Source organism: Eurytemora carolleeae, unplaced genomic scaffold (genome assembly GCF_000591075.1).
Source record: "Eurytemora carolleeae unplaced genomic scaffold, Eaff_2.0 scaffold426, whole genome shotgun sequence".
Classification (NCBI taxonomy): Eukaryota; Metazoa; Arthropoda; class Copepoda; order Calanoida; family Temoridae; genus Eurytemora; species Eurytemora carolleeae.
This window is the reverse complement of record NW_019396411.1, coordinates 93881-105127: the sequence shown is the minus strand read 5'-3', so window position 1 is coordinate 105127 and position 11247 is coordinate 93881. Positions and strand designations below refer to the sequence as shown.

Below are 11247 nucleotides of genomic sequence, written 5' to 3'. Positions count from 1 at the left end.
AGAATTATTAGGACAACCTGTTCCATGAATAGGTTTGTTTTACATGTATTAAGTTCATATTTTGAAAAGAAAAGGAGACTATCATCTAAATTGTAATATTAGGGGTCCAGCAACATGAAAAAATCGTAGCATATAATAACAATATTAATGACACTTGTTGCGAAGAAATTCATGTAAAAAAAAACATAAGAGATGATAAAGAAAACATCAAGCAAAAAAGATTATAAAATATAAAGATATTTTAATTTCATCAAGACAACCCATGTTTAAAAAAACAAATTAAATTGAAAATGGAATCCAAGGAATTGAGTTTTTGCAACCTGATGGTGTAAACCGTTGATTTTTTCAAACTATAGAGTATATGATCTAACAGAATCTATAATTTGAATTAGAAAGGGTCTATGACATCGATCAGGTTGCAAATATTTCAACAAAAATACGAACATGTTTTGTAGCGCAAGTGTTGAGTCTACGGTCTCCAGACTTGAATCCGTGGAAAGCTTGAAACAGAAAGACACGGCCTTATTTTACAGTTTTACAACAACCTCCGTCCTAGTTAAACCCAAAGGCCGACCTCAACAGTTTAATACAAAATAATTAGAAATCCTTGATACATTTTAAAATAAGACTTCGTTGAACTTAGTTGTAATCAAAAATCAAAAATTGCACAAAGTGACACAACCATCAAAAACTAATAACGATAGAAATAAAATGTAGGAGTTAATGACTTTTTTGTTGTTTAAAGATTCCATCATGTTGCAATCAATTCGAAAGAAGCAAAAACAAAGATATATTCTTACAGAAAAGAAGGACAGAAATTTTTTTAATATCTGTTTTAAACGGGAAGTGATTATCAATTTATGAACAAAAACTTAGTTAAAAGCAAGGGTATTGTTGTTAAACTCCATACATGATTTTATCATAATTTCAATTTATACATAATGTTCTATACTGAATAAATTTTGTAAAGATAAAAGAAAAAAAAAGAAAAAAACTTTAACTAATACATTTTTACTCAGTTGAGAAATACAAACAAAACTAACTAAGATATAAATGTTAAAGGAGTGGAAAGAAATTAGCGCTAGCCCAATATTAACAATTTAGTCTGAGGTTAGACCTGGCTTTACTTTTAAATTTAAAAATATTTCGCAAATTTTAAACCTTTTTGAACTTAGTGAACTTTTGGTTGCAGTTTACTTACAAACTTTTTTATTCTACTCGGATCGTTAAAAAATCAATTGAATTCCAAATAAATCATTTAAATATTACAACATATAATCATCGATTTTTTTCGACGCACTCGTATATAACTTATATTTCATGAAATTTTTTATTTTTGTGTTCTGAGATTTACTTATGAAAACATTCATTACTAGAATTTCGAGGATTTTTAATAATGAAGACGACATTTTCATATTTTCCAGGAATGTTCGAAAATATTATGAAAAATCAACTGCATTATGAATGCGTCGAAAAAAATTGATGATTATAGGTTATTATATCTAAATGATTTTTTGGAATTAAATTAATTTTTTAACGATCCGAGTCGAATATTGCAAATTTCTAAATTTGTATGGACGCTACGTTCTTCGTTTTAACAATTTTCTCCTTGTAGACTCAACAGATTGAAGTAAGATTAATAGCAATCACCATCGAATATTTTTCAACGAAAGCATATACCTCCTTTCATTTTTCGTGAAACCTGATTCACAACCGGATTTTCATTTCGATACAAAGAAAAATCTGAATTTTTTTTCCCTGATTGTCTTCATATGTAAATATAAAACCTTAATGTAATCTGGTTTTGTGAATTCTAAGCATAATCAACAATTATCAAAAAAAATTGTTTCACAAAAAATAATAAACTCTCTCAAGAAACAATATTAAATTAAAAAAAACACATTTTTTTATAAAATAGGTCATCCACGGACAACCGGTGTACATTTGAATATCCGAGCTGGGCCAATCTTTGCGGTCCTCTTTGGACTGTACCGTCAACTTACTAACGCGGCAAACCTATGTGCACCACGTCTAACTAATCGTAATTTCTTTTATTTTTATTCTAAAGATCAAGTGACTAGACTGAAGAGATGAAAGCACCAGAGTATGAAAAAGAAAAAGAAAGAACTAACTGTATTGGGAAATTTAAGTGGCTTTACATTTTAAGAGAATTATTAAATTTACTTGAAATCACGATATTTGTGACAGAATCCCAATTAAACCCCTTGATTTTGTTAAATCGCTCTTTTTTGATTTATTTCTATAAAATACAGGTCACTAAGATCCAGATTGCTATGAAAAGTTGCATTAATGATCAAGACTACGTTTAGACTGAAAAGTGGCGCAACACCTTGGCCCGTGATTTTATTCTACTAACCCAATCATACTCTTTTGGTAGCCCTAGACATGTACATTTTTAGGCATTTGATTTTAGATTTAGTTTTTAAAACGTGATGGGAAAATTTCTCATTTTTTTGCAAGAGCTTGCAATCTTTAGATTGCTGTGAGGTAAATAGGCTTTCTACTATTCATCGTACTGTTGAAGTTCAACGGAAAGGAAATGATTAATTATTTAGATATTTATTGAATAACGTTGCCTTGTCAGTGCCGCAATACGCGGCCTAGGGAACAAATCTCAAACTGAAGGAAGTGCTTCAAAATGAAAACGATACTTAAAATTTCGTCTTAACTTAGCGTTGAGTAATTTCAGTAAAGCAACCCCTGCTTATACAAAAAAAACTTGAACAAACTTATTAATATTTTTTGTGGTCAATCCCAAAAAGAGGAACCATCAACAAAAAAATTGAACAATAATTTTACAAATTTAGAAAATTACTTGCATCGAATTGATACGACACATTAGTTTCAGACTAGTCTTAATTACAAAAATTACAAAAAGTATTTAATAAAAAGTGCTCTGTACTATACTCGACAACAGAAAACAAATGTCGATAATTTTCAAGGAATAAGTTTTTCACAAAAATTAAGGCTGAGGGGAGGGGGGAGTAAAGGGGGCGATAAATCCCCACCTCCCCATCATTTTTTTTGAGGGGGGAGGGGGGTAGCAAATAATACCAGAACCAGACGGGAGGGGGGGGGGGAACCTGTCAGCGGGGGATTTATTAGATGGGGAAATACGTTTAAACTTAGACATTTTTATAGGATATCTTAGGATGAAACATCTCTAAACATCTTTAGACTTTAATACAATTTTTCTTGTTCTTATAATTTGCAGCTTGCAAAAAAATGTGATTTTTAATTTAATTTTTCAAAAATATTTGCAAATGGTTAAGGATTTATATTAAACAAACATAATTTGGGAAATAAGAAGATGGAGATGAAAATGTTTTGGCGAACAAATAGTTATATTATTGATGTTGATCCTGAGCTCTATAGTGTCTTGAAAGAAGCGGCCCTGAAAGCTTAACCTAAGACCTAGGAGATGAATTAACTGTATTGTCTGACAAATTACCTGATTGACAGTTAATAGTGAAGTTGAGAGAAATGAGTTTAATTCTAAATATATATTTACTAAACCAAATAAAGAATGCTATATTGAATCATATACTGAAAACCATTCTGAATTCTATACTGAACCCTAAAATTAACCCAAAACTAAACCCTATACTGAACCCATAATAAACCCAAAACTCATCTCTATACTGAACCCTAAACTGAACCCTATATACTGAACCCAATCTAAACCCTGCACTGAACCCTATACTGAACCCAAAACTGAACCCTATACTGAATCATATATTAAACCCTTTACTGAACCCTATACTGCACCCTTTACTAAATCCTATACTGAACACTATACTGAACCCTTTACTAAATGCTATACTGAACCCTAAACTGAACCCAAAACTAAACCCAAAACTAAACCCAAGACTGAACCCTATACAGAATTATAAACTTCGCCCTATAATGAACCCTATACTGAACCCTATACTGAACCCTACGCTGAAACCAAAACTGAACCCAATACTGAATCCTAAACTGAACCCTTTAATGACTCCTATACTAAACCATATATATTGAACCCTATACTGAACCCTATACTGAACCCAATACTGAACCCTATACTGAACCCTAAATTGAACCCTTATTGAACACTATATTCAACCCTATACTAAACCCTTCGCTGAAACATAATTGAACATATACTAAACCCTAATTGAACCCTATTCTTTGGGGCTGGGCAAAGTCCCGCTAACGAAACGAAGGTTTTCGAAAATAAACGGAAGAGTTCGTTAATGAACGGCAAAAATCGTTACTAAACACTATACTGAACCCTTTACTTTACCCTATGCTGAACTCTTTACTGAACTCTATACTGAACCCAAAACTGAACTCTATACTGAACCCTCTGCTGAACCATAATTGAACTATATTCTGAACCCTAAACTGAGTAGAAACTGAATCCTCTACTGAACCTTAACTGAAACCGTATACTGAACACTATACTAAATCCTAATCTGAACCCTAATAGAGCCCTACACTGAACCCTAATTAAACACTATACTGAACCCTAATTGAACCGTATCCTTCACCATAATTGAACACTATACTAAACCCTAATTGTACACTATACACTCCGTGATAATTATTTTTATTTCTGAGAAGTTCTTAGAATATTCAAGCTTGGTTACAAAATCGACCAAAGTACACTATGCGCAGTTTCTAGGTACTTAATGTCCAGCCATATAAATAATCCAAGAAATCCTTGATCAAACATAGGATTAAAGGGTATTGCTGTATAAATGCCACTCTATAAATGGAAATGGAAGGTTACTTTCAGTCCCTTGATCTGCACAAGTTTGTGAAAATGTATAATTGTTTCCAAATATATTTTGTTTACATTTTTTAACTTATGTCACATTCTGAACAAATCCTAGAAAAGAAGAAAATTCTCCAGTATTAGAAGTTTTATTCTATTTCAATTTCAGATGTATAGAATGTAAGGGTATGGTGTTGAATAATGGTTGAATCATTCAAATTAACCCAGAATTGGGAGAGACTATTTCTAGGTAAAAATTCACAATTTCAAGTCTGAAACCAGTTAATCCCATTTTTAAAATAAGATTTAATTTGTACAATACAAATTCCATAGATTTCAATTTTTACAATTGTAAATGGTAATGCAGAAAAACAATTGAGATCCCATTTTTATGAATTAAAATTAAAATTATAAAAAATCTTCAAACATTTGGATTTTTTCCTTGTTACGGTTTATTTTTTCTGTCTGGCTAGATATGGTATTTAACCTGAGAATGCAGTTTAAAAGATTGAATTTGAATTCTCGCTAAACAAATATGCACCGTGAACACGTGTGATAGGTCTGAAATGAATCCTAAAATATTTCTCTACAAAGCTGTATTCTCAGCTAAACTACCATATCTAGACAGACACTCCCTTTAAAGACTATGAATGTTTAGGATTATTATTCCTGGTGTTACAAGCTGGTGTTAGCAGAGCAGCTGGTGGGGATTGTATGTGTAAGTTATAATAACATTTTTAATCTGTAATGGTTACGATGTTAAGAAGATTTTAAAAAAATTCAAAAAAGTAGATCAAAAAAATGTATAAAATTAGGAAATTTATGAACTATTTTTGATTTTTTTTAAATACCGCTTTGCCTACCCTATGCTTCAAAATAATCTTGCAAAGGAATTATGGTTCTTGCCACAAATTCTGTTTTTTTAATCTCTATGTCTGAACAACTCGGTGCTTTTCAACCTATGCATTCTTTAAAATCAAACAGTTATGATGGATACTTAAAAGGTTATCACCTGCAGATTGAAAATATTGGGATTAGAAAATTTAAGTTCTTGGCTAGAACTCAGTTTTATTTGTCTTTAATCATGAATTTGTAAAAGTCAAGACGTTTTTTGTTATCTAAATAAAACTTTAACCCCGTTCCCCCACCAATCATGATAGGGTTGATTTAAACTTTAATTTACGTTTTGGTGATTAAAGTTAGATAAAGTTTAAATGAAATTAAAGCTTTTTCTTTTAGCTTGTTTGAAGTTTTTGTGGTTTTTAAACGAATTATATTTTTGCGATATTAACAGATACTGTTTCAGCCGGGAACAAAATACAATGCTTTGAATGCAATACTTGGGAAGATCCACGTTGCCATGATCCTTGGAGTTGGGCTTATCCTGTAGTAAGTAGCTTACTTATCTACTTATCCTGTAGTGTAGCTAACTTATCCTGTAGTGTAGCTAACTTATCCTGTAGTGCAGCTAACTTATCCTGTAGTGTAGCTAACTAATCCTGTAGTGTAGCTAACTTATCCTGTAGTACAGCTAACTTATCCTGTAGTGCAGCTAACTTATCCTGTAGTGTAGCTAACTTATCCTGTATTGTAGCTAACTTATCCTGTAGTGTAGCTAACTTATCCTGTATTGTAGCTAACTTATCCTGTAGTGCAGCTAACTTATCTTGTAGTGTAGCTAACTTATCCTGTAGTGTAGCTAACTTATCCTGTAGTGTAGCTAACTTATCCTGTAGTGTAGCTTACTTATCCTGTAGTGTAGCTAACTCATCCTGTAGTGTAGCTAACTTATCTTGTAGTGTAGCTAACTTATCCTGTAGTGCAGCTAACTTATCTTGTAGTGTAGCTAACTTATCCTGTAGTGTAGCTTACTTATCCTGTAGTGTAGCTAACTTATCCTGTAGTGTAGCTAACTTATCCTGTAGTGTGGCTAACTTATCCTGTAGTGTAGCTAACTCATCCTGTAGTGTAGCTAACTTATCTTGTAGTGTAGCTAACTTATCCTGTAGTGCAGCTAACTTATCCTTTAGTGCAGCTAACTTATCCTGTAGTGTAGCTAACTTATCCTGTAGTGTAGCTTACTTATCCTGTAGTGTAGCTAACTTATCCTGTAGTGCAGCTAACTTTTCCTGTAGTGTAGCTAACTTATCTTGTAGTGTAGCTAACTTATCCTGTATTGTAGCTAACTTATCCTGTATTGTAGCTAACTTATCCTGTAGTGCAGCTAACTTATCCTGTAGTAAGTAGCTTACATTTTTCCCGAGATCTTGATTCCCATGTTCCTCATTGCTCGGGGTAAACTTGTACGAGATTTTCTATTGGGAATTCCTGGTGTTCTTGGTAAAGGAGATGGGTCAATTTGTTGACAGGTTTAGAGATTCTTGTTGATCTTCGTTGTTCTCCTGAGCCTGATGATCTGGTTCTTTTTTAATCTGTTATTCCACCATTTTATTCTTGACATTTTCAGCATCTGTTCTGTGTTCCAGTTCAATCTCTATTTCTTGTTCTGACTATTTGTTCTTTTTTATAATGTAAATATATTTTTTCCTATAGATAAAACAAGACTAACCCTCCTGTTGACCTGGGTTCGATGTCCTCATGCAAACAGTCCCACATGATGGATCCTCCAAGGATATATGTATGGCTACACTATGTTGACCCTTCCTTCAATCATAATTCCATGGAAATATTGTTGTCTAAGCAGTTATGTACTTTCTCTCCACATGGGAAGAAAAAGTAAAAACCAGTTTTGTCCTGCTAGGTCAAGATTACACCTGGAGACACAGCTTTCTCTACCTGGACACCAAACACTAGACAGCTGACTGAGTTTTAAACAAGTGAACTGTATGACAGGAGAGGATTAATGCTTTTCCTCAGGGGATAGACTTCTATTTGCAGCTTTGATAATTATTAATAAAATTCTGAACATCTTGGGTATGTGACCTAGCATCTGAGAATTTCAAGTTTAAAATTTTTTTAAGGACAACATGCCCCCGTTGAAAACATGTGAGGGATGTTGTGTGAAAATGGTGCAATTCATTGGAACAGGTATAGGAGAGGGGTGCGAATTTTTTTGGCAACATTTTCAATCAAAAAGTTCTCCTGGACGGTTGATATATTGGTTTAAAAGTTTTTAGAAGTTTTATTGAAAAAAAAGATAATTTTTATGACATTTTTGTGCATAGGGAAAGAAGTTTAATAATGAAAATCTTTAAAATTTCTAAAAATATTCTATTCCTTATGCTGTAACTTTAATCCATACAAGTATGATTTCGGACACCTGGAATATATTAAATTTAAAAGAAATATCATTAAGGATAGTGATTAAAGTCTCTCAAAATGTTTACACTTCTCTTTTGAATAATTTTCTTACTGATCACAGAAAAACTGTCCAGAAAATCACACAATTTGTTTTTATTTTGTGTTGCTCTTAGTTCAGTTAATTTCAGCTCGAAAAAGATTTCTGTTTAAAGGGAGTGTTCGCGAAAAATGAAAGGGGGTATAGGCTTAATGCGATAAAAAAGCGCTCTTGATCGCTACTAATCTTACTTCTATCTGTTGCGTCTATAAGGAGAAAATTGTTAAAGAGGTCTCATACCGAATAACATGGCGTCTATACAAATTGAGAAAATTGCAACATACGACTTAGACCGTAAAAAATCAATTTAATTTCAAACAAATTATTCAGATATTACAACCTGTAGTCATCGATTATCTTTCGCCACATTTGTATATAGTTTATATTTTATAATATGTTTTAATTAATTTGTTTTGAATTTGATTATTTCTCTTGGGTCTGGGTTTAAAAAATCCAAATATGAACATTTATATTCTTTAACTTTTTAAAAGTAAATATTTCTTAAATCAATCTTGCAATCAAAGTGTTAATTGCAAGCTTTTCTGTAAATAAATCAATCAATAATCTAAGGAAAAGTCTGCTATGTTGATCAGTTAAAGGTTAAAAGGGTGCTGTTGTGTATTATTGAGATAACGCTTACAGTTCCTTTAAACATAGTTTTTTAGAACATTATCAGATTAAGAGAACTTGCACAGATGATTTTGAAGTTAACTTTTTTATGGTGAACCATGCTTGTATGATGGAAGGACACAGGTGCGTAATTCTTCATTTCTAACCAACAAAATGTAGCACTAGCAGATAACAAATATATTGTTGCTCAACATATTTAATTATAATGCAGATATCATTTCCCTTGGAAACAAAACAAAAATCATAAGTATTTTCTAGAATTAATATTTATTCATCTAAAATCTACTTAAAAATGTAGACAAGATAAGATATTGCTTAAAAAGATTATTAATTAAAATCTCTATGACAGATCTTTGGGTTTTTTATTAGAAGAAAAAAAGCATCCTTATATCCATCTTTTACGAAATTACAAACATTTGTAAGAAAATGACAAAGATGTTTCAATAGAAGATATGACAACAGAAATTTACCCGAATAGTGCGTACGCTACGAGTTGCATATGACGTCATTGGCTGCATGGTATCGGTTTTCATATGGTTTTGAAATTCTAAATTTGTTTACAGGAGAGGATGATCTTTTGCACAAATACAGCAGAAATTGTGATTTTGTTACGCATCTCATTTGCTGATAAATGGAAAATATTTGTATACAAAAAAATTCAGATTTTCAGTGAAATTTTTCGCCCTTAAGGAGATACTCATTCTTAAAACGGGCCAAAAAGTTGCAAACCAGATATTGTATTCTGTTACCATTTATATATGGTTCCATAAGCCTTAATTTCAAATTGTAATTTCAAAATAGTTAGATTTAATTGTATAAACACCTTATGTTAATGTTTCTTCTAATCATGCCTCATGCAAATCTGCCCCTTTAGTAAAAGTAAATTCAACCTATATGAAGCATAAAGTCTGACCGTGTTAACCTTGTTGCACCGGCTAGTCCTGTACATAGAGCTGGGTACAGTACAAACTGGGATCGGAGCATGGGCAGCCGTAGTACATTTAAATTTCCGATCCAGGTCAACCTTTCCGGTCCCATCTTGTACTGCACTGCATGGACATTGGGTTAATAAAGAAGACAATCAACAGGACTAGCAAGTGCAACAAGGTTGAAACGGTCAGAATTTATGGTTCATATAGGTTGAATTTACTTCTACTGAAGGGGCAGAGGTGCATGGGAAAGGTTGACCCGGCTCGGAAATTCAAATGTACTACGGCTGCCTGTGGCATAAGCATTGTAATATTTCTTGTTTAGACATGGTCACATGTGTTTCTGTGAAGAGGACCAGTGCAATGCCGCAACAAATTATTTTCTCCATCCACTTCTCCTCATAATTGTTCTCCTCTTAGTTAGATGACAGGAATAAAAGGACCCTTTACTACAGTTTGACCCAGAACTTCTGAAAGAATTTATAGAATGTCGTCTTCTTAACTTACTGATAGTGGAATGCCGAAGAAATTTAGTTTTAATTAAAAAATTATAGGGAGCTCCTTGACACTATTCCCCCTTATTCATGGCTATTTATTTATTTTACAAGTACTGAAATTTAGGTATAAAAGCATATTGAAAAATTGTTAATTCAACATTCTATGAATTCTCTCGATGTCTTCGAAGTTCAGGGTTAAACTGTATTAAATAAGCTTGATGCAGATTATCTAATTAAAAAGCACATTCCAAAATTTTAAGCAAGTCTAGAAAAGAAAGAACAAAATGTAAAAATTATAATAGTGACAGAAGATAAAATTGGAAATTGTTGTAGATTTCTTTAAAGATACTGTAAGTGTAATTTCAAGTGACCTTCCATTTTTAGAGAGGCATGTCCGATTTACAACGGTATCCTTTAAACCTTTGTCCGGACAACAATGACGTATTGAGATACCCTCATTTGTATAGCATAAGATTGAGACTCGAGGTTACAGTGTACTCTGTAGTACACTCCGTGCTGATGTACACCCGCGCGGTTTCTTTGCACTTAATTTCCCGCCAAATATCTACGAAATCTTTGATCAAGCAAAGATTTAAGGGTATTGTTGTAGATCAGACATTCCCTTTTTTACATGGAGGGTCACTTGAAATTACGCTTATACAATCCCTTTAGCAAGAGAAAAAAAGAAACAAAGAATATGTGTTCTTTTTTTTGTATATAACCAAAAAAGGTTAAATTTTTTTTATAAATGTTACTCTTTCAGTTTCTGCACATGGTGAGAAAACCTTGTAAAATAAGTTTAAAGTGGTACTTACAACAAATAGTTCTTCTCCTTGGGTCATTTAATTTAATCTGACAAACAGTTGAAACAATGTTTTATTTACAAGAATATAAATGTGTACTGTCACTTCTTTGTAATAGTACACAGTACAGATTTGCTCAAGGGTTTATTGAAAGCATTAGTATTCCAGACATTGCATAAATACATTTTCCTTAAATTGTAAAAGTAAGATTGCAGAATTTTTCAATTTTTTTTAAATTCTATCAATCTGA

At 32.3% G+C, this 11247-nt stretch overlaps 1 protein-coding gene across 1 annotated transcript; it reads left to right on the top strand.

Annotated features, from left to right (window-relative positions):
* The first annotated feature begins 4946 nt into the window (after positions 1–4946).
* LOC111702793 (protein quiver) lies at positions 4947–10864 on the top strand. The gene is made up of 6 exons (XM_023474569.1): positions 4947–5030; positions 5439–5498; positions 6087–6169; positions 7762–7828; positions 8804–8891; positions 10023–10864. The coding sequence occupies exons 1-6, from the start codon at positions 4982–4984 to the stop codon at positions 10123–10125; spliced, it is 450 nt and encodes a 149-aa protein (XP_023330337.1). The 5' UTR covers positions 4947–4981; the 3' UTR covers positions 10126–10864.
* The last annotated feature ends 383 nt before the right edge of the window (positions 10865–11247 follow it).